A 23,647-nucleotide genomic window follows, 5' to 3' on the forward strand; every position below is an offset into this window, starting at 1 on the left:
CCACTTTTCTGACCCTTTACTAGTAAATTACACCACACAAATCCCAGTGTATTTATTCCTGACGTGAACCTTGGCTTTGGCGCCAGTACAGCCCTGTGGAGCTGAATCCTCCTCCTGAGAGTTTATCCTCATGAGGGAGTCTTGTGTGCAGATGGAGTGGGGGCTGAGGTTCCGGGGCATCGAATAATCCCAAGCCCAGCGCCTCGTCCGGAGGGCAGCACGTTGTCCTCTCCGTGGATAATGCCTGCGACAGAGGTGCCTGCTCAGGCAAGTGGACCCACACCTGTGTGTGTTTCCTGCTCCTTTCCAGGTGGTTACGGACCATTTCCATCATCTTGTTCTTGAACAAACAGGATATGCTGGCAGAAAAAGTCTTGGCAGGGAAATCAAAAATTGAAGACTATTTCCCAGAGTATGCAAATTATACTGTTCCTGAAGACGGTAAGATTCCAAAACAAGTATCTTGCGATTAAGGGAAAGAATTGTTCTTTCAATAGCCCTGTAACTGTAATTCCTATGGTTCTGATGAATCTAGGAAACTCAGTTAATTTAGATCAATCTTCTTGACTCCTGCCCCACCCTTAAGCTTCTAGAGTATTAAAATGTCCTTAGGGTCCCATTTGTTAAAATTTTCAGAGTTTAGCTTGGTCCACGCTGAGCAGGAGGAGGAAGGGAAGCTTGACGTGAATGCGGGGTTTGCGGGGAATCTGCCTCCCGGGGCCCCGTGTCGGTCGGTCCGCCTGGACCTGCCTGCTGACCCCACAGTGTCAGATAGGGAAGTTGCTGTCCGAGCCACTCCAGCCGGGCCCGCAGGAATGGGGCAGCAGTAACCTCTGTCCCAAGCTGCCCGCTGCCGACCACCGTGTTGAGGGCTCTGTCCCCAGCGATGACTTTGGCCACAGCATGGTGACTTCATCGGGTGACCAGCCGTCCTGGGAGGCTGTGAGGCTCCTGGGACGTGGGAATTTCAGTGCTGAAGCCTGGAAGGTCCCGCCTGGCAAACCTGGAGGAATCGGGACTCATTTCCAGTGGCTGCTCTTGGGTTTTGAGTTTCCTGGGCCACCAGAGTCTCCAAGGAGGGATTTGCTTATGGCAAAATAACCCCATTCCTCAAGGTTTAATCTCAAACTGGATAAAGCAGGATGAAGGGGGCTCTCCCAGAAACTTCAGTTAGAAGTTAAGAAATGTATCGCGGTCTTTGCACCAACCTCAGCTAGCCTGGCGGGGTGCTTCCTGGGACCGGGTAGCAGCCGCCATCTGGGAGCACCCCAGCCCCCATGCCACCCACCCCGCAGCAGCCGGGCGTGCTCTGACCTTTCCTGGGAACCAGCCCCTCGCTCCCCTTACCCTGTCTGGTCAGCATTTTTCCTGGGAAAAGTCTCAGGATGAGCTGGCAGCCCTCCCTGCAGGACGGTTCACCAGGTGCAGGCGACTGGGGGCTGGCTCACCAGTTAGTAAGACGCTTCATCTGACTTGAGGAGAAGCTGTTCACCCGGCACCAAACACAAACCACTGTTGAAGTCAAAGTGACCTGGGAGGAAGAGAGAGACGAAGGTCACGTTTCAGACTTTGGCTGCATGGCCCGTGTGCTTCCGTGCTCTGTGTGCACAGCCTCCATCCTGCTGTATCTGTGTGTCATGTCACTTAAATAAAATTCCCTTTGATTTTCTACAGCAACACCAGATGCAGGAGAAGATCCCAAAGTCACAAGAGCTAAGTTCTTCATCCGGGATCTGTTCTTGGTGAGCATTTTCCTTCCCCTTTGCTGTCCTGCCACCTTAGGGTGACCCTGCTCTTTGCACTTAGTCTCTCACGAGCTCATTTAATCTCCCCCAAACAATGAGGGATGGGAAGGTGTCCTTCCCTCATCTCATAGCTGAGCACACGGAGGCTCAGAGAGGTCGGACTTCCGACCTCAGGTCACACAGCTTCCCAGCAGGAATAGGCAGGGTACAGGCCCCGGGGCGGCACTGAGGCACTGAGACGGCCGACCCAGCTTGCGTGTTGCCTTTCAGTGGGATGTGGGGTGTGGCCTCTCCTCGGCTCAAGGGTCACGTGGAAATGTACCTGCTCAGGTTCAGACGTTCCCTTTTTGAAAAACCTCTGTATTTTGAGATGATTTCAAACTTACATAAAAAGTGAGATCTGGGGGGCTCAGCCCTGACACAGATGCCCCCGCCCCCGGCGCTGACGGGCTGCGTCTCCGCAGCGCATCAGCACGGCCACGGGCGACGGCAAGCACTACTGCTACCCGCACTTCACGTGTGCCGTGGACACAGAGAACATCCGCCGCGTCTTCAACGACTGCAGGGACATCATCCAGCGGATGCACCTCAAGCAGTATGAGCTCCTGTGAGCCCCCCAACCCCGCCCCACGTCCCAGGGCCGCCCAGCACAGAGCAGCGAGTCCCCGTCCATTGTGCGGGCTCTCATGACCGCCGGGCCCCCGGCCACCTCTGCCCCTGCCTCCCCGCCCCGGTCTGTGTGGGGGTGAGGGGGCCCCGACTCATGGAGAACTTGGCAGATGGGGAGACGCAGTGGCCCAAGCGTGACAGGGTGTCGCCCTTCTGACCCCATGGGCCCACGACTCAGAGGAGCCCCCAAGCCGCTGTGGGGACAGAACCCCCTTCAGTCCTGTCTCCAGGGGCGGCTGGCCTCAGCCTCTGTGTCAGAGCCCCTCTGACCGTCCACACATCAGCAGAAACCCCCCCCTCGCTCTGGCCACATGTGTCCCGTCCACGATGGTCCCCAGACTCACGCTGCTCAGGCAACGGCCTCCTTTCATAGGTTCTTTTTGTTGTTTTACTGCTGGTTTATTACACTGTACAGACCACGAAATGTAATATTATTTTGTATAACTACTCAAGGAAAATCCCTGTAGATCTCCGTGCCTTGACTATGGCTGTCCCTGTAAAAGAAACGTGTTTCTGTTGTGCTGAACAGCTGTCATCATACTGCCGCTTGCTCTGAGAAAGGGAGTGAATGGTGTATAGAGAGTTTAGGGTATTTTATCAGGTTGGTACTTTTTAACAATACTCCTTGATAAATATATATATATATAAATTTATATAAATATAAATGATACACATTAATCATCCACATTTCAAAAATGCCACACCCACATCACAAGCTTCTTTCAGGGAACCAAGGATGTTTTTTCTCTCCAGAAAACATGTTTCTCAATTATCTGGCAATCTAAAGACTTTTCCAAGGTCACCCATTCCCTTAGTCAAAGTTTTTGAACCACTTATTTGACCACAGGTCTCATCGTAAACAAAGAGCGAGAAAAAGACAAGGGTTCCAGGTTTGTGTCTGGCCTTGGAGAATCAAAGGATAGAACGTGATTTGCCTTTTGAAGAAGAAACATTACAAAACCTTTATTTGAAATACAAAGTCAAAATACATGCCTGTTTCTCAACCTTGCAAGACTTGCAAATGCAGCCTCATGAGTTACATCCAGCTCAAGACCTCGAAAACTGTTCTCATCTATCCATGGCCTTGAGGGCGGTTTTCTCAGGTCAAAGACAATCTTTTAAATTGTCCAAGGTTATATTTCAACGACACAAATGCAGAGATGGGGCAGCCTAGCCTGCGTTACTGCATTAACTTCCATTTCATCTTTTAGTCTTTAATATTTTTAAGTTTACTCTATAAAGCAGCATCTTAAAATCCTTTGTAAACTCATCCACATTTAAATACTGCTCTTCCATGAAATAAAGGATGACAACTTTACAGACAATGCACCATCACACTTTTTTTTATTTCATTATCATCGAATGCCTGTTCCTGTCATCCTTATTTCATAAAACTCAGTTGAACTGAGACATATAAAGTGGAAATGATTTTCAGTTTCCATTGCATTTTCATAGTAAAACATGAAAATCTGAAGAGCTACAGCCCCACACATACACCCAAAAAAATGAAGTTGTATATTTTTACATGCATTAGTATTCAATAATTCCGCTGTAACTAAACTTCCTATTTAAAAGTCTGATTGAAGAGCCAGACTCTTAGGGGAAAAAAAACACAAAAAGAATACATTTTATCAGGTTTAAAATTATCACGGCATATTTATTTTTAAATACCAAAAGCCTCTTTCTGGTCCGTTTTTCAAGTTTCTTTTGATCACTGACAGGCATTCAATTCAAATTTGACAACTTGGTCTGCTGGAGAGAAAATTACACTCACCTAAAAATCTGATTCCAGGGACTTCCCTGGCGGTACAGTGGTCAAGACTCTGTGCTTCCACTGCAGGGGGCACAGGTTTGATCCCTGGTCAGGGAACTAAGATCTTGTATGCTGCGTGGCGCAGCCAAAAATAATTAATTAATTAATAAAAATCTGATTCCATTAATTTAGCACAGAAATACAAAAGTCTTGAGAACAATGTATTCCTGCTCGTAGCATCTGTATTTTATTTTAAGTATACAGCTTTATAAAATATAAGAACTTGAGAACTACTCATAGGAGGACAGAATCAAACCCAGCATTTGTGAACAGCCAACCCTCCGTCTTGGGGAAGGAAGGCTGTCTAGTGCATGCAAGTGATGACATTCATAGCTTTTACACACTGTACAGACACAATCTTTGATTACACATATATTTGATAAAACTAGAAGACAGACCTGCTGTAGAGACAAGTCCCATTTTCGCAGCGTGAGAACAGCACAATCAACTATTGATTCTGCAGGACTCTGCACCAGCAACCCAGATCCTACGAGCTGTGCCCATGGCCCACTTTGGTCTCGCCCTCCATAAGCAGTGCCCGAAGTTCAGTTTCGTTGGGTTCAGGACTTACTACTAAGTGCAGAACGTCTCCTGCTACTCACGTGGTCTTAAATTTTCTGAGCATGTTCCAACCGAAATGAAAAGGTGAGGCTACAAGCCCAGCATGGACTAACGTGAGGAGCACGAGGCCCCCGAACGCCGTGCAGTACGTGGTCAGAACCGTGTCCTCGCAGGGCAGGTAGCACTTGGCAAGGGCGTACTCTGTGGGCGTGATGCTGCCCTGGAGAGTAAGCGAGACCATTAGCTGCCGTGACAGCGCCAACCCGCAGACCCGACCGAGGAAAGGCAGCCGCTGGGCTTGAGGCACCTGAGACTGAGGGCACAGCCTTTAGCGCCCACCCGCCTCCAAGCACTGGGTCCCCATGTGCTGAGTGCACACAACCTGGAGCTGACCTCCACTGAATCTAGCCCCTGGCATGGGGGGGTTCCTCTAAAGCCTGCGGGGGCACATGGCAGAGGGGTTCAGAGGCCTGGAGACTTAGCACCAGTGGTCATCCAGGAACAAGCAGGACACGGCTGTTTTCCATGCCACTTGATGCTGACAGAAATACGTGTGCTGGGGGCATCTCAGTGGGCTTTTCCTTTTTTTTTTGGTAGATGTTTTTGCTATGTGGAATTACAGTGGGGCACGTTCATTTACTTTGAATTTGAAAACAGGAAGTTTTCCCCATCTTGTTATGAAGTAAAAGCCCCCGACATGAAAGCACTGTGACCTGGATGCTGGACTCATGGGTCCAAGAAAGGAGCTGAAGCTTCAGGTCATCACTAATTAACATCTTTAATAAACGTCCAAGAGCTATAGCATTTTTCTGTCAGAACAAATGGGCATGTCTGGAAAATAACACAAGATGACCCTGCTTCCTTAGAAAACGGAACAGGCAGAGCTGAGGGCACTGCAGGGACGCAGGATGAGACGGCTTGAGGTGTCCCCCCGCAGCCGCAACTGTCCCCTGAGAGGTGTTCCTGCTGGTGTGCCTGGGGGGTGGTGTTTACAGCTTCTGTGTATTTTCACAGATTGCAGCAATTCAGTAGTTGATCACTGTGTTGATTTAAATACGTATGAAAGCTTTGAGACAAAAATAAAGGTTCACGTACCATGATGAAACTGGGGTTGTTTCTGTTCCTCCAACTGAAAGATGGCACGCTGACCTCCAGGACGCCGGCCCCGTGCAGGACCTCGCAGGCGCTGTGCGTGTGGCCACTGAGGACCAGGCGCGGCCGGAGCCACCACAGCAGCTGCAGTGACAGTGGAGGTGGGGAGAGTGCGGCCGGGGCCCAGGGCCACCGCCACAGATACCACCCCGCGGCCATCGCCCCGTGGCTACCACGAAGCCCCCGCCCGCGGGCCTGCTTCCCTCGGCCCTGAAAATCTTTGGGTGGTTTAGACTCCACCAAAAGTTGAGCTCAGGCTCTTAGGGAGAATCTATTCTTCTCATCCCAGATTTCATATTTTTAATTATATTTTCTCTTTATAAATATTTTTATAAATCTACTTCATAAATGTACTTATATTTTGCTTTGCATATCACATACACCATATAGTATATAAATATTCATGTGAATATATACACACAGACACACACACTTAAGAAAGCACATTCTAATTAAGTCCCTAAAAACTTAACTCTTAGTGTCATTCACCTTCCCCAATACGTGGTGATGGGAAAACAGAATAAAGAATAGCTGAGAACATTATTAACTAGATCTTAGGGAACAGAAGTGGGTTTCCGGGGGGGGGGGGATGGAACAGCTGTGCAGGCACTGCCTGTCCCACCCCGCGTCCCTGTGTCCCCACCTCCCTGCATCCCAAAGGCAGCAAACCTTCCTCGAGGCCTCCTGGGAGAGCGCATCGTAGCGCTCCTTGAAGGGGGTGTACTTCTCGTCGGGGGGTGCCGCATCATCCCCGGAGCAGTTGGCGTCATTTCTCCGGTAAAGCGGGAAGTGCTGTCCAGGGTCAGAGAGGAGTCAGGGGACCTTAAGACCCTGGATGCTTCCTCCAAACACGGGCGGGTACCCCCTCACCTGCAGGAGGATGGGGGCCGAGGCCGGCAGCTGCTGCCCGTCTCCACACTCTTGGGGGCGATGCTCCTGCTGGTCAGAGGTCAGGCCCTTAACTCACACCTCCACCTTCACTGGACAGTGGACGGTGGGGAGGGAAGGCGGGGAGGCCATGCCCTGGGGGTGGGAGGGTGTGGAGTCCTACCTCCCGGGAACAGTTCAGCCGGTGAGAGATTTCCAGGAGCTCAGCCTCTGCTCCAGAGCAAATGTCACAGCCATCCCCTTCCAGTGCAACGCTGTTAACCATCACGAAACTGAGGCAAGGGCAGGAGATCAGCCATGGGCCACCTGTGCTGTCCACTGGCGACTGTGTCCCTGGGACACAGAAGCTACACACACACATTCTTCTGGGGGAAGAAACCCCAGCACAGCTGTACGTCTCAGCCCAGCTGTGCCATGTCTGCAGGTGCAGACGATGCTAAGAGGACAAAACAGCATCTCTGGGCGAGTCCAAGACACGGTAAAGGCTTTTCCACCCTGAACGTGTGAGAGGTCCCAGGTGACTGCCATGCTGAGCGTCTGACCTCGTGTGCCTGGACCTCGGCTGTAAAACGGGGAGACAAAGACCCACCCACACACCCTGGCTCCCTTTGGAGATGACGTGAAATAAGACAACAGAGCAGAGCCTAAAACCCGGCGGGGGGTAGGGGTGCTGCAGAGCTAGCTGGGCTGGAGGAGCCCAAACTGGGATTGACAACAAGGCCAGCTGTGGTTCCCTGGGCCCCCTTCCCTCTAGTGCACCATCAGAGACGCCCACTACATGTGCCTTCCTTTCCCACATGCAAGTCCACCGGGCACGAAGAAGGTGCCTGACACTTAAAGAATTTAGAGATAAGAAGCCGATTAATCCAATGATCTGGGACATGACCATCGTGTTTAAACTTTCTTAAGGAAATTCAAGTTCTAGGAGTCTTCATAAGAATTCACAGATGATACTCACTTAATTCCTTTCCAAGAAAACAGCCTTTCAGGGTTGAAAACTTTCTCAAATCGTTTTATTTTGTATGTGTTCATCCTATCAATTGTAAAAAGAAACAGTTTGAACACAGAAAGTAACTTCCGGGACCTGAGGGCTCGACCAGCACCCTTCGTTCTGAGCTCACACGGGCCCCAGGTGGGCAAGGTGCCACCCCCACTGCCCCACCACTGACCAGCCCAGGGCCTGGAGCCTGGGGCTAGCGGCTTCATCCCCGGGGCCCCAGCTTCCTCACTGGTACAGTGGGTAAAGTAATAAAAAATAATAGGTAAAATAAGAGATTAAATGTACAGAAGTACAGTGCTTCTAACAGGCTGGCACATCAGAAGCACTGTGTGAACATTAGCTAGTAAAGCCCAAATCATCTTGTTTTCTGATTCCCGAAGAAAACTGGCCACGAAATGTAAGTTTCAAGTTAGGATCACTCCAGGGCACATACAGATCAGCCGTGGGGCAGGCGTATGATGTGCAGGACAGCAGTCCCGCCCGCGTGGAGCCCCGCCACCTGACCGCACAGGTAAGGCCCCCCAGGCTGGGCAGGCAGGAAGGCACAACCGTGTGCAGGGGCCTCCTCTGACCACTCACTGGTAATGGAAGCCGATGTCATGGTTGCCGGCCACAGCCCTCAACTGCACATGGGGCGGGTGTCGGAAGATCTTCCAGAAGCGCCCCACGTCGTCTGCCCAGGCCTGCAGGGAGAAGCACCGCTGCTGTGGCCAGGGAGCCTTCCCTGCCCTGTTTTGAGGGTGAGGAAGTCACTCCCGCCCAGATCAGACATTCATAAAGCCAACGTGCGGAATTTCTAACATTCTTTTCCCAAAACTAACTTAATATTTTAACTATCTAATTTGATGCCAAATTTTAATGAAATGGTGTTATCTCCTCAAACCACCTGCTTCATACACCCACTACTTCAAGGTCACCTGACGGCCACGCACGGACCCCAGGCTGAGTGAGGATGCCTGCAGATCTGGGCATGTCCTAAGAATGGGCTCTGCAGAAACGTCAAGTACACTGTGTGTCTCCCCAGGATGAGGACCAGCAGCTCCCGCGGGGTCACACTCCCTGAGGCTGGACGGTGGGGTAGGGCCCAATGAGACGTGGGGGGAAAGACAAAGCCCAACAAATCTCTCAAGACTTTTCTGACTTTAACAGTTAAAGCTTGATAATGATGCTTGTTTAGTTCTTATTTTTATTAAGCCGAAAAAACTAAACTGGACAAACACTCCAGGCTGGACGATACCTAGTTGAATAGTAGTCAACTTTATCCTAAAAGTTTTAAATTTGGCCCAACCTAGGGAAACAAGCTGGATACAGATTCCTTCAATACATTTACAAAGACTTTAACAAATAATACTTAAGGTTAGAATAACATAAAATTAGAAAAAGATAAAATGTTCCGGGCTTCCCTGGTGGCGCAGTGGTTGAGAGTCCGCCTGACGATGCAGGGGACGCGGGTTCGTGCCCCGGTCTGGGAGGATACCACATGCCGTGGAGCAGCTGGGCCTGTAAGCCATGGCCGCTGAGCCTGCGCATCCAGAGCCTGTGCTCTGCAATGGGAGAGGCCACAACAGTGAGAGGTCCGCGTACCGCAAAAAAAAAAAAAAAATGTTCCCCTTGATTTGCAAAACTAACATCTATATCCAACCTCATTTTATAACTAGTTGCTTTTTACATACAGCATTTCCATTATTTCATAATTACTTTTGCACTAGATCACAACAAACACTGCAACCCTATGAACACTGGGTTTCTATCATACCTGGACCAAGACTTTCTTTGTACAGCTTAGGACCGTCCTGGGAAATTTCAATGAATTTTTAAAAATATCTTCCAGGGGACTACCCTGGTGGTCCAGTTGGTTAAGACTGCACTCCCAGTGCAGGGGGCGCGGGTTCGATCTCTGGTTGGGGAACTAAGATCCCACATGCTGCACGGCGCAGCCAAAAGAAAAAAATCTTCCAAAACCATCAGCACATTTTTAACTAAGCAGCAAGAACAGCTTTTTTCCCCATTAATCCCAGGAATGTAGTAGGCAAAGCATTCTGACAGCCAAGGTGAGAAGGGCCTTTCTCTCTGGTTTGTGGAAAGGTTCACATCACCCGGTCTCGGGCCTGAGGGCAAAGGAACCTCCCACCAGGGCCCGGCTCCCCCAACCTTCCTCAGAGAAAGGAAAATGAAAGGAAAGCAAGTAACCTGTACATAGCACAATCTCATGATACAGCCGTTATATTTTTTTTTTTTTTTTTTTTTTTTTTTTTTTGGTGGTACGCGGGCCTCCGTTGTGGCCTCTCCCGTTGCGGAGCGCAGGCTCCGGACGCACAGGCTCAGCGGCCATGGCTCACGGGCCCAGCCACTCCGCGGCATGTGGGATCTTCCCGGACCGGGGCACGAACCCGTATCCCCTGCATCGGCAGGCGGATTCTCAACCACTGCGCCACCAGGGAAGCCCCAGCCGTTATATTTTAAGAGCCTAAAGTCAAGCTACTTTTCAGCATGTACTCTGTAACTCCGGGGACAATTGAAACGCTTCCCTCTTGGTTACTTTTCCCCTTCCGAGAGCTTCATGGGAAGCGTCTGGCTAACCCAGGTGTCTCCTACACAGACAAACCTAAGATGAGCTGACCTAACTCAGGACTGTCATTGACACAGAGCCCAAAGACCTCAGCACAGGACCAGGGCTCCAGGGTCGCAGGGTCCTACCTGGGAGGAGCTCCACTTCCCTTCGTCAAAGACGTCTCCCAGGATGAAGACGACTCCGGGCTGCAGCAGCCACAGCGCCGTCTGGAAGGCTCGCTCCATCTGCCACTCCCTGGAGACCAAGAGGAAAGGAAGGGTCAGTCCACTTCTCGGGTGGAGCTACATCCAGCGGATGGTCTGATGGGCCATTTAAAATGTGAACTAAAGGTCCCCACTCCTTCTTCCACAGCCCCCCTTGCTTGGAAGAGCCAGGGTCCCCACTTGCTTCACTGAGGGGGCAAAGGCACCAGGGGACCATCAGGCTGCCCCTCCCACCACAGCAAGGACTGCCTCCCTGGGTGGGACCCTCAGACCAGCCCCACCCTGCACATGAAGCTGTCCCTCCTTCACCAGAGCCCAGGGGCCTGGAAGGCCTGGATGAGGCTTCCAAAGATGCCAATGCTGACGGACACACGGAGGAGATGCAGCACAGGGCTTCTTGGGGGAGACGAGAGACAAAGCCCAGCATCAGAACTCCCGGAGGAATACGACCGCTCAGAGCCTCGGGCCTGCAGCCCAACAGGCCACAGCCCAACACGGCAGGCGCCCCTCAGCAACCCGTGGTCGCCTCATCAACGCTGCCTACTGCCTTTGATTCCTGGTTTCTCTGTGGTCAACAAGACAGTGAAACCTGCTTTCACAGATAGTCACGGGATGAAGCGAGCGGGCACGGCGCCCACACAGGTGGGGTTTCAAATTGGCAGCGCCTGCCCCGCCTCCAGCTCCCTGGCCAACTCCGACTCCACCACTGTCCTGCGATCCCAGCTCCTCTCCCCTCCTAAAGCGGGCGTTACGTCCGGTGCACAATAGAGGGGACGGTAACTGTCCGTCAGGGGATACTGAGGCCAAGAAACCTCTCTGCAGGGCCACTGCTTCACCCAGGACACCTCACAAATACACATCTTGGTTTGCCCTGATTTACTGTTATTCACCCTGGCGAGGAAAGCGTGTAGAAGCAGCAGCAGGAGGACAGGGCAGCCTGCTTGCAGGACTGCTCATAAACAAGGCTCCCTAGGTGAGGCCCAAACAGAGAGCCTGGGCCTTGCCCTAGCCCTGGTCTAGCTCATGCCTCCTGGGGTTTAAAACTCCGAGGAAGAAGGTACAACAGCCCCGCCGTCCATCCCGCCTCTTGCGCCCACCCTGGGGACATCCCAAGCACTGGAGGACATTCCCGCCCACAGGAGTACAGGCCCGCCCAGGGAGGCACAAATGAAGCCATGGTGACAAAAACGTGCCAGGGACAGGGCCACCAGGGCAGGAAGCACCGCCATCAATTGCCTTCATGGCATCAAGCACAAAGGCCAAGGGGTGGAAGCAACCCAGTGTCCAGGAACAGATGACAGATAAACAGAATGTGGTCTGTCTAGACAGCAGAGTAAAACTCAGCCTCAAAAAGGAAGGAGAAGGGCTTCCCTGGTGCACAGTGGTTGAGAATCTGCCTGACGATGCAGGGGACACAGGTTCGTGCCCCAGTCCGGGAGGATCCCACATGCCGCGGAGCAGCTGGGCCCATGAGCTGTGGCTGCTGAGCCTGTTGTGTCCAGAGCCTGTGCTCCGCAACGGGAGAGGCCACAACAGTGAGAGGCCCGCGTACCACAAAAAAAAAAGGAAGGAGATCCTGCTACCTGCCACCACACAGGTGGACCTGGAGGACGTTCCACTCAGTGAATCAAGTCAAACACAAAAGGCCAAACACTGTGGGACCTACTTACTGAGGGACACAGAGCAGTCAAGTTGCTAGAGACAGAAGTAGATGGTGGGGGACCAGGGGCTGGGGGAGGGGAGGGGAAGTCAATGTTCAGTGGGGACAGAGTCTCAGCTGGGGAAGATGATGAGGTTCTAGGCATGGATGGGGTGACAGCTGGACAGTGCTGTGAATATGCTTAATGCCACCAAGCTGTGCACTTAAAAATGGTTAAGACGGTAAGTTTTACATTATTTGCATTTTACCACAGTTAAAAATAACATTTTTAGGAACTTCCCTGGTGGCTCAACGGTTAAGAATCCGCTTCCCAATGCAGGGGACACGGGTTTAATCCCTGGTCAGGGAACTAGATCCCACATGCATGCTGCAACTAAGAGTTCGCATGCCACAAGTAAGGAGCGCGTGAGCTGTAACTAAGGAGCTGGGAGCCACAACTAAGGGGGCCAAGAGCTGCAACTAAGGAGCACACATGTTGCAACTAAAGGAGCCAGCGAGCGGCAACTAAGGAGCCCACAAGCCGCAACTAAGGAGCCCACCTACCACAACTAAGACACAGCACAACCAAAAATAAATAAATAAATAATTCAAAAAAAATTTTTTAAAGCCTTCCAATGAGAAAACAAACTAAGCCAAGCAGGTCTAAGCTGTCCCCAGGGAAACAACCACAAATCTGCTCCTCCTCCAGTGTCCCAGAGAGGCAAACCCAAGGGCTCAAAATTTCACACCAGGGCTTCCCTGGTGGTGCAGTGGTTGAGAGTCTGCCTGCCGATGCACGGGACGCGGGTTCGTGCCCCGGTCTGGGAGGATCTCACATGCCACAGAGCGGCTGGGCCCATGAGCCATGGCCACTGAGCTTGCGCATCCGAAGCCCGTGCTCTGCAACGGGAGAGGCCACAGCGGTGAGAGGCCCACGTACCACAAAAAAATATAATAATAATAATAATAATTTCACACCAGAGAGGTGAGGGGGAGAGGGAGACCCCTCCGCGGACCTTGTCCACATGGCCTGTGAGGTTTCCCGTATGAACCCACTTGCAGACGGGGAGACAAAGGAGCTCAGAGGACTGATAACTAGTCCAGAGCCACAGGACTCAGACCCACACCCGACTCACAATCCTGGGTCCTTGTACGTAACAGACACTCAGTAAACAGTAAGTTAAAGGAAAAGCCAAATGCCCCAAACGTCCTTCTTTGAGGAGAAAATAATGAACACTTCCCTAAAGCCGTGAGGCCCTACCCGTGGGGAGAGGCTGAGAAGCCTCCAGCCTACAGACCTGCAGAAAACCCTCCTTAATTTGTCCAGCCCCTACCTCCGTAATTTGTCCAGCCAGTGGCCTCTCACAGTCCCGAGCAGGTGGGTGTCAGCCAAGAACATGACCCTGAGCACAGGCTCAGGGGTCCCGAGTCCTCCGGCATCTGCGGAAGTTTTCACTGCAGGCCAACTGCACCGGAAGATCACTAGGTAATAGATTAGAAATTCACAAAAGAGAAGCAGAGCAAAGATGATGGCCGTGAGTCTCAGCAGCACCAAGCCCCTCCTCTTCAGTGGACGGAGGTGCTGCCTCCTGGCCCCCAGCCGGGTCGAGGCCATGTCCCCTGCAGCCATGTCCCTGCCTGGGGGTGCAGCAGCCAAGTCAAATCCACGAGACTTCCCACAAGGAAACTAGACTCCTGGCCAGGTGCAGCTGGCGCTGGTGTCTTAGCCGAGTACCTGCAGGGAAAGGAAGAGGACCGGGTGATGTGTGTCCCTTAACAAGCCACTGTCACTAGCCCTCCATTAAGAACTAGCAAGTTCCAGAACCCTATCACCTTCCCAGATAAACAGGACTGTCCTGTACTTTCACAAGAACAACCCACCACGTGACTTACAGATAAGGGAAACAGTGGCTTCGAGGCAGTCTCTACACCTCCATGTGACAGGATAGAGCTACTAGAATGATCTTCCCACCAAGATGACAAAGTTTTATTACTACTTTAGAATCATGAGATGGAGGGAGTCTAGAGAAGGATGTTTAAGGTGCGCGACATAACAGGAAAAGTCAACAATTAGCAAGCAGGTGCCACTTGGCTCCCAAAAGGATGCCCCACCTACCTCCTCAAAAATCAACAGGCCGTAGCCCCATGTAATGTTTTGCCTTTAGTGTGAATTCTCCACTTATCTACACGGCTCTTCCACAAAATAAGTAGACATTCACAGACAAGGTGCTTCCTCACTGGCTCAGGGTTGGGGTCTGATGCAGCCACAGCCATGAACACTGCGTTGGGTTACACACATTCCCACAAACATGGGTTTTCACCTGCACATCAGCCTTAAACTCTAGATGGCCTTCCTTTGTAAGACATTTATGTGCGGTTGTCTCTCTTCGGGAACCTTTCAAATGTTCACAGGTTCATCTGAATCGTAGATGAACTTTGCATCCATTTTTGACACATCTGACAAGAATGCTGATGACAGGGTGGCCTGAGGTGGGTTCTGAGAGGTGGCCTTCCACTTTAGGTTCCTCCACTAGTGCTCAAGACCAGGATCCTACAACAGGTGGTAACCTGGAGGCCACAGAGCTCAGCCTCGGGAGAAGCTCCAGAAGGCAGGGGGAGCTGTGGAGATACCCACCATGGATCCTAACTGAGCCAATAAATACAGAGAGTCCTTTCCAGGGAGGTGATTTTCTAGGATAGATCTAGGAAACCTTCATATGGTTGACAACCAAAGGGACAAGGACACTCATTCTTTTAGGACTTAAAACAATCACCGCGAAGTCCGGCTTCCAGAATGTTTGCACCTGCACCTGTAAAAGCCCAGCCTACTCCACAGTGGGGTTTATAACACACAACCCCTAAGACACAGAAAAACAGCAAAACCTCACCTAAAAACAAACAGGGTCAAACGTGTATGTTGAGCCATTAAACAAAAGCTTAAAACACAACACAGTATTGAAAAGACAAGAAACTGATCAATGAGGAAGCCTGCTTGCAACGACTGACAGCTGTGGGGCTGCACTGCTCAGGGCTCACCTCCACAGGCGGCTTTTTAGAAAGGAGGAAATGACGGGCAGGTGCTTCCCACCTCCCCATCCTGTCCCGTGTCTGCCCATGAACCGCATTGTTTATAGTAAGTGCCCGATGGGAGAGGGAGCAGGACTCAAAGGCTAGACTTTAAACACGTCCCTTGGGACACAGAGGTCACAGGCAGCCGCGCATGTGACCTGCAATCATGGAAGACGCACGACACACAACAGCTTTACCCCCAGGTCTGGGCCGTCGGTGATGGGAACCAGCCCTTCCCCTCTGACCTGGACTGTCCTCCCCACCCGTTTCCTCTAAGGAGAGTGCAGAGCGGCTCTGATGGGTGGTAGCGCCGCCTCGTGACATGTGGTCACCCCACGCGAACCTCTGCCCACATGGCCAGCACTTCCTCGCACGGCACGAGGAGGAGGAGCAAGTTCTTTTTGCTGCCATGCACTCATCACGGTCACACCTGAGATGTGGACGACCATCAGTGTGATGACTCGGGGCACGGACTCTGCTCGCTGATAAGAGAGGGAAAACCAAAGGGATTCAAAGGAGTAACGAACCCTCTCAACACCATCAGCCTCCTCAGCCTGGACTCATTCAAATGTACCAAAACCACTTGCTCTCACTGTCCCATTTTCTTTCAAAGTCCTAGAATCTCCTAAAATCCCGAAAGCCAAGGCCAAAACAGCAGCTGAAACTTGCTAGACCCTAATGTCCCCACCCACAAGGATGGGAGGGAGGGAGCCCCAGCCCTGGGGCTGGTCTGGAGCCTTCCGTCAGCAGCCTTTGCTCTGTGGGTCCCAGTTTCCCAACGAGAAAACCCTAAGGACAAGTTAAATGGCTCCTCCACACCCACTGCTCCATCAGAGAACCTTGTTCCCCACAGCATGGTGACAGAGACCTGGGAGCACAGGGAGGTCACGCCCTGGGGGGAGGACACAAGAGCACAAGGACAAGCAGAGACACGGTGGGTTCGCACCGAGGGCACGGGGACCCCTCCCAGCCCACCCTATGCCCCACAGCGGTCAGCTTAGATAAGGGCCCAGGCAAACAGGTCAGAGGGCACGAGCCCTGGCCCTTCCTCAGGCTTCCGTGTTCTTTCTGCCATGAACAAACAAACCAGAGGACTTAGAAGGAAGGAGGGAGGGAAGGGGAAGAAAGGAAAGAAGGGGGGCAGCAGGCCAGCCAGAGGCTGTTAAGACACATTTTCTGGAGAAAACCCCAGTGTCATCATTAAAAAAATAGAACTCACCATCAGAGTGAAAACCGTATTTGACAGCTTCTGACACCAAATCTTTCAAACAGAATTCCTTTTGCTCAAAGCTTGGAAACTGCTTTTCTTCCTCTTTCCAAAACTCACTGTACCATCCATCAAAGTCATGTTCCCAACGCTGTCTGCAACATCATGGCCATAGCCCACCCCCTTGACCTCCTGAAGTGAAGGCAGCGTTTAGGGTTGACACGGTGGGGAAACCAGGCCAGGTGCCGCTCTGAGCCCCACCCTAGGGGCCCAGACTTCACTTCCACCACAGCTGCTTCCTACGGCCCTCTGCTCGCTCCCAGCCTGCAGCCGGCCTCAGGGACCTGGCTGCTGCTCACTTCCTGGCCCAGCTCGAGGGAACCTGCAGCCATGGGCAACCAATCACTACCCTGCAGCCGGCGGGGGCAGGAAAGAACAAGACGGAGCAGCCCTGGCCCTTCTTCCGGTGTTGCATCCTCCGTCACATCTGTGAGAATCGACCGCAGCTCTGCTGGAGGACCTTGGCAAGTCCTCGACCCTTCCTGGGCCTCGCGGGGTCACAGCACCTGCCCCCACTGCACCCATGGAGATTAACAGAAATGTTCACAGAAGTGCTTTTTTTTCTTTTTTTAAAGTAAGTCTTTCTATTGTTGACAGTAAAATTAACCAACAGTCGATCTAAGGAAAAAATGGAAAATTTTATTCAAGCCAACCTGGGAGATGGTCTTTTGTTTCTGAGACAAAGGGTCACACATCAAATGTATCACTGACAGTTTACACAATCCAGACCTGCACGTACGAGCAGTGGGTGGTGGGCTGTCACGGTCCCTTACAAGTTGAAGAAGGAAGGTCACCCCGTAAGGAGCTGTGACCCTTGATGAGATGAAGACGGAAAGGCCCTCTCTGAGTAAGGAGGGCTGGTCACTGCAGGTGCAGAGCACACACTAAAGGGGGGAGGAGGCCCAAATGGGCAGAGAAAAAATGTGTATCTAAGGTTTTCTCGTCTTGCCATAAAACATGAATTTTATTTCATCCCTATGAGGCAGGCTTCTCAGGACGATATTAGAGTCAAGCTCACACCCTGAGGGATTCCCGCAGGCTCGGTCAGTGGAACTCAGCAGGTCCAGGGAAGGAGGGCCAGGGACCGAAGGGTCTGTGAGCCATGGCTGCCGGGCTGACCCTGCTTCTCCATTCATTCACTACACGGTGCTTCTAACGCTTCACACCTGAAGCCCCCAGACCCTTGCCTCACCAAAAGTAAACCTTATGTTTTATCTCAACCATAATAAAAACCAGTGACCTAAGATCCCCACAGCTGTTAGGGAACCACTAACTGAAACTGCCCGCCCTGCCCAGGGAGGATAATGACCGCTTGCAGGATTTATCTTACAACAGGAGGTCTTAATAAGGAACACAGACTGACAAACAAGCTACCGACAGCCAGAAGAATTAGGGAGAGACCAAAAGAAGGCAGCAGACACCAGCCTACAATATGTCCTGCCAACCTCTCAGAAACCCTCACGCTGGAATCCATCTTGACTGAGATGCCTACACTGCCAGGAACTGGACCAAATACAGGCACAAGCAAAATGACTGGCCATAGATGACCTCGGGAGCTAAACCCTTTACCATAAACCCTGAGACTACAAGCATGTCGCAGAGCAGGTCTCCTGGGTTCCCTCACCCTGCTGCTCTCCACCTGGGTGCCCCTTCCCGCTGAAGTAAAGTCTTCTGATTCATCAGTACATGTGTCTCCTCGGACAATTCATTTCTGAATGTTAAAGACCCCACCCTTGGGCCCTGGAAGTGGTTCCCCTTCCGGTAACACAGCCACAGCTTGAACCACCAAATGCCACCACTGTCCCTTCCACGTTCAGGCTCTCACAGGCAAATGGAGAGAAAACGTGTCCTTTCCTAGACTAAGCAACATGGGGTCTGGTCCCTCCCAGGCCCAGATGCCACCATCCCCTCCTGCCTGATCAATAAACACACGAAAAAGATGTGTTTATCCGTCTGTATCACCAGCCTGTAAGAGGAGGAAGTGGTAAGTTATGATAAAGACTATATTCTGTGTGTTACCTTCTTGGGATTAATGATGAATAATTCTGTCCATATTAGAAGCTTTCCTCTGTGTTAGCAGGTTTGGGCTCAAAAGGCAAAATTAATATAATATTATTGTTTCCATTCCCCAAGTTCAATTTGTCAGTTTTATTAAGCTCATCAAATTTAACCCAGCAGGAAAGCCATACAGGCTCCCGACACAGCTCAGTCTGGCCTCGGATGAAGGGGCAGATTCACAGGTCTAGGACCCCTCCTGGCTTATCTACATGTAGGAGGCCCTGCTGACCCCTACAGGGATGAATCTTGGTATTCTGATTTCTACTACACACACACTTCTTATTCCTGACAACACAGACAACAACAGTAAAAAAAAAAACAGCTCAGTAACATCTACTGAAATGGAGCAGGACCCTATGGAGCCCACTATGGTACAAGACCTTTCTGTGTGCCCCATTTCTCATTTGTAGAAAATAGGCTTCACTCAACCTCCTTGACCTTTCCTGAGTCCCAAAGGGCAGATTCAAACAGTTACTACTCAGGAAATGGAAGGAATGCAGAGACAAGGAAGTAACAGTCAAGAGACAATAGTGCAGCCTTGGGGCAGGGTCCTGGTTCCCCACTCAAGAGATACAAGTAATAATGACTTTGAGCTCTTCTGCAGAACTAAGGCTCCCACACAGGTGGAGGAAGGCAATTTCAGGCTGAGCACAAGATTCCTGGAGACCCGCCCTGCTACCTCACCACCAACCAAACAGAAGAAAGACACACACCCTGCACCCTCCCCCCAAATTTTGCCTATAAAAACTTTTCTTTGAAAAACCGTTGGGGAGTTTGGGGTTTTAGAGCACGAGCCACTTGTCCTCCTTGTATTGGCGCCTTTCCAATAAATACCACATTTTCCTTCACCACAATCTGGTGTCAGTAGATTAGACCCAAGTTTGGTTCGATAACACTACTATCCCAGAATTTTTCAACAAGCTAGAAGAGACTCATCACTGGTTTATAAAATCAGTTTGGGGTTTCTGACCCAAATTTTTAAAAATAAAATAGAATAAAACAAAACAGAAAAGACAAGCCTGTAGTGCACACTGTGGAGGAAAGGCAGAGTAAAGCTTTAAGCTCCGTTTTTCTGTACACGTGCCTGTGTGCACTGGCCATGACATCAACAATACTTCTTACTGCACTAGGCTCTCCGCTCCCTGCACAGGAACCCAGCCCATTTATCTTCATGTCCCCCCTCTCATGCCCACTTGGTGCCTACAAACAGTAGATGCTCAATAAATGTGTGTGGACTTAATGGCTTACATGTAGTTTTATTTATTTTCCCAGGCATTTTAGAATTACGAACACACAGCGTGGCTGTTTCGGTCCATCATCTCTCTTTAAATGCACAACAGTCTACCCTCATCACAGACACAAGAGGGAAAAGGACAAAGGCTGTTCCTGCTCCTCTGAGTGGGAGCCAGGCGGGAACGTAAAGACAGGCAAACACATGCCCAGAACCATCCTCTCACCAGCCTCAGCGTGGGACTCAAACAGAGGAAGAGCCCGGGCAGCTCTCTGGTTGGAGGGAAGTGATGACAGTCTTCCCCAGTCTCTTTGGAGAAAACACTTTCTTCTAAAAGGGAAGGACACAGAAGCGCTTGGAGCTCCTGGGGTCTACCCTAATGTCTGGGGCCCGGGTTATCCCAACAGCCGGGGAAGCCCACACCCCAGTGTGTTATTTCCCAGCGTGTGACCTCACGCAAGTCACTCAAAACAAAACAAATAAAAAAGGGACAGGATGGTTATTATCAAAAACAAAACAAAACAAACAAAATAACAAGTGCTGATGAGGATGTGGAGCAATTGGAATCCTTGTGCACTATTGGTGGGAATGTAAAATGGTGCAGCCACAGTGGAAAACAGTATGGCGGTTCTCCCCCAAATTACAAATAGAACTATATGATCCAGGAATTCCACTTCTGGGTACATACCCAAACGTACTGAAAGAACAGACTCAGATATTTGTACACTAATTTCACTGCAGTACAATTCACAATAGCCAAAAAGTGGAAGCAACCCAAGTGTCCACTGATGGATGAATCATGAGTAAACAAAATGTTGCATGAACATCTAATTACAATGGAATATTATTCAACCCTTAAAAAAGGAAAGAAATTCTGACACAGGCCACAACATGGATGAACCCTGAGGAAAGTATGCTGAGTGAAATAAGCCAGACACACAACAACAAATACTGTACCATCTCACTTATATGAGGGCCCTTCGACTTCCCTGGTGGAGCAGTGGTTAAGAATCCGCCTGCCAATGCAGGGGACACGGGTTTGAGCCCTGGTCCGGGAAGATCCCACATGCCACGGAGCAACTAAGCCCATGTGCCACAACTACTGAGCCTGGGCTCTAGAGCCCACGAGGCACAACTACTGAGCTCACATGCCACAACTACTGAAGCCCGCACGCCCAGAGCCCAGGCTCCGCAACAAAAGAAGCCACTGAAATAAGAAGCCCGCCTACCGCAGCGAAGAGTAGCCCCCGCTCAACGCAATTAGAGAAAGCCTGTGCTCGGCAACAAACACCCAACGCAGCCATAAATAAATAGATAAATAAATTTATATATGAGGGCCCTACAGAAGTCAATTCCATAGAAACAGAAGTGGGATGGTGGGTGCCAAGGCCTGGGGTAGGGGGAATGGAGAATTATTATTTAATGGATATTGAATTTCCATTTGGGAAGAGGAAAAAGCTCTGAAAATGGATGGTGGCGGTGGTTGCAGAACAATGTGAATGTACTTAATGCCACTGAACTGTGCACTTAAAAACGGTAAAACTTATGTAGGTTTTGCCACAATTTTTTTAAAGAAGAAAACAAACACATGCACACAGAAGACCCTATAAGTTAACAATGTCCTATAACAAGGGCTTCCTTTTAGATTTAAATTCACTACTTTTATATTTAAAAAAAGAAGAAAAAGTGTTGGGAGCTTGGATTCAGGGGAATATCACTGGGTCATCTTCTCACCTTTTAAACACAGAGACCGGTATGAAGGTTGGTTTGTGCTCCCCAAAATCAGAGCGCCTCTACCTGAAATAAAACACAAACTGTGTGTTTGGTGGCAGAATAAGCTTTCATTCATTAACTATCGTTAAAACGGTAAATGCATCACCTCCTAGAGGGCACAGTGGCTGCTGCCTCCTCCACACAAGGAACCTGAGCCACGCTGAAAGTAACGACAACCACACAGCTAAAGACCTAACGACCGACATTAGTTACTGGCCAAGAACAGTTCTTCTAAGTTGTAGTATAAATACTTACACATAAAACACGTATACAACATTGCTCTGTATGGCCCAACACACAACAATAGTAGCTGCAGTCCATCACTGGGAGCAAAATATTTCATCCATTGACTGATTTTTAACTTCAAAGCTATCACTGAATAGCTAACTTCCCTCCCCCCCAAAATTAGCATTAAAACATGTTTAATACTTGTCCATTAATGTTAAATTCATTATTACCACAATGTCATCAGTGGCTGTTTGCATGTTAAATTTTCCATCTTAAATTACATTTTAAAATAAGACGGGTTTTTTAAAATCTACAGCAGCAAACTAGGAAGGGAGCAGCCCCTACAATTTAATACATGGGCCCTAGGTAATGGTAATTTTCCAGCAAATAAATAATTTCCAGTATACCATTTTCTCAAGAGGTAAACCTGCGTTCCTAAAAGGGAAAGGGGGCTGCAGCTCGCAGGGCCGGGAACAGCAACGAACGCAAGCTCCGACGCCTCAGCGCGGAGGTGACACGGGGCCCGGCTGCCTGGCCCCCACCTGCCTGCGCAGCCGCCTGTTCCGGTCCCGGAGGCCCAGCCGCGCCGGCCTCTGTCCGCAGGCTTCCACCGCGGGTCCACAGGGCGCGCCCCGTGCGTTCCCGCACCAGCCCCAGTGCGCCCGTCGTCCCGGACCTGCCGGCGGCGCGACGCTTGCTCGGCGACGGACCCAGCGGGCTACGACGGACGGGCGCGCGGGGCGGGGCCCGAGCGCCGTTGGAGCGCTGGGGGCGGGGCGTAGAGGCTCAGGAGTGGAAGCGCAGGGTCGGGGAGCGGGGAGCGGGGGGCGGGTCGCACTGGGGGCGGGGAGCGGGGCGTAGAGGTGCAGGGGCGGGGGGCGGGGCGCGCAGGGTGGAGGGGCGGGGCGCGCAGGGCGGAGGGGCGGGGCGCACTGGAGGCGCGAGCCGCTGGGGCGGGGCGGGGCGGGGCGCGGGCCTGAGCGGGGAGCGGGGGGCGGGGCGTGGGGGGGGACGCACACAGGGCGCTGCGCAGGGGCGCCTGTGGCTGGAGACTCTGAGGGTGCTGGAGAGAGGGGCGCACAGCGGGGCGCGCGGCCCTGGGCCGGCTCTGGGCCCTTCCCCGGGCTTCCGCGGAGGGTGGCCGTGCGGCCGCTCACCTGCGTCCCCGCCTCTCCGGCTGCTGCGCTCTGGCACCGGGCCGCTTTCATCCTCTTCTGCGGGGCCTGGCTCAGCGCCAGAAACGGGTGCGGAATAAGTGAGACAGACATCACAGTAACTGTTTATTTTGGATTTTCTTTTTAAATTTTTTTTATAACACTATAGCAGGACGTGTTCTACTTTTCAATATGCTTTCATATCTTTACTTAAAATAATCCTCAAAATAACCCCGTAAATCAAGAGCAAGAATCACTATGTCAAAAAAACAAACTGAGGCTCAGAGCAGCGGTTCAGAGTCTTCCAAACAACCAAGTCCGGTCTGTTTTTCAAATCTGTGAGTACAGTGAATGTACTGAGATGTAATATAAGAAGTCGCATAGAAAACAATTAGCAAAATGCCTGGTATATGTAAGAAAGCAGTAAGTGGTAATTATTATTAATTAAAATATTGGAATAATTTCAAAAATGCCCAGATAAACAATTTTAACATCAGCAAAACCGGCACAACTGGACTCTGTATGAACAGTGATATGATGCAACAGGAGGTAAGCATCACCTCCAAAGTATTCTCACTAACCGGATAAGAAAAGGAAAAGAAATGAAATCCGGTTAAGCCTAGAA

At 50.9% G+C, this 23,647-nt stretch overlaps 2 protein-coding genes across 25 annotated transcripts in view; one reads left to right on the top strand and one right to left on the bottom strand.

Moving 5' to 3' along the window:
* The window catches only part of GNAL (G protein subunit alpha L), an 87,824-nt gene extending 84,886 nt beyond the window's left edge, over positions 1–2,938 (top strand). For 3 of the 4 annotated variants that reach the window (XM_067016099.1, XM_059039447.2, XM_059039448.2), the window contains exons 11-13: positions 311–441; positions 1,675–1,742; positions 2,210–2,453. In XM_067016099.1, the coding sequence (XP_066872200.1) occupies positions 311–441; positions 1,675–1,742; positions 2,210–2,356 (346 nt within the window). In that variant the 3' untranslated portion in view covers positions 2,357–2,453. Of the gene's footprint in view, positions 1–310; positions 442–1,674; positions 1,743–2,209 lie in introns of all 4 variants that reach the window. The other variant, XM_059039445.2, reaches the window with a different exon arrangement.
* Positions 38–22,761, bottom strand: MPPE1 (metallophosphoesterase 1). Of its 21 annotated transcripts, none has more exons than XR_010837088.1 (13): positions 22,411–22,597; positions 21,602–21,664; positions 13,577–13,977; positions 10,526–10,634; positions 9,231–9,372; positions 8,408–8,510; positions 7,787–7,861; positions 6,992–7,100; positions 6,811–6,879; positions 6,610–6,732; positions 5,884–6,024; positions 1,348–1,531; positions 38–1,003 (listed from the first exon to the last, which is right to left on the bottom strand). XR_010837088.1 is itself a non-coding variant. In XM_067016082.1 (13 exons), exons 3-13 carry the CDS (start codon positions 13,870–13,872, stop codon positions 913–915), a joined length of 1,341 nt encoding a protein of 446 aa, XP_066872183.1. In that variant the 5' UTR covers positions 13,873–13,977; positions 21,602–21,664; positions 22,411–22,597; the 3' UTR covers positions 38–912. The 21 variants fall into 21 exon arrangements, 20 of the variants coding, with proteins under 20 accessions (XP_066872183.1, XP_066872190.1, XP_066872192.1 ...); XM_067016082.1 differs by having other exon boundaries at positions 1,449–1,531; XM_067016084.1 differs by having other exon boundaries at positions 534–654; positions 1,449–1,531.
* Positions 22,762–23,647: the final 886 nt, after the last annotated feature.

This window comes from Kogia breviceps, chromosome 15 (assembly GCF_026419965.1).
Source record: "Kogia breviceps isolate mKogBre1 chromosome 15, mKogBre1 haplotype 1, whole genome shotgun sequence".
In the NCBI taxonomy this organism is placed as follows: domain Eukaryota; kingdom Metazoa; phylum Chordata; class Mammalia; order Artiodactyla; family Physeteridae; genus Kogia; species Kogia breviceps.

Coding starts and splice junctions, on each gene's coding strand:
- MPPE1 (XM_067016080.1), bottom strand. CDS start 13,872: ATGGCTGCAGGGGACATGGCCTCGACCCGGCTGGGGGCCAGGAGGCAG. Junction 10,635..13,576: donor TGGCTGGACAAATTACGGAG/GTAGGGGCTGGA, acceptor CTTGGTCTCCAG/GGAGTGGCAGATGGAGCGAG. Junction 6,025..6,609: donor CCCAGGAGGCCTCGAGGAAG/GTTTGCTGCCTT, acceptor CTGTCACTGCAG/CTGCTGTGGTGGCTCCGGCC.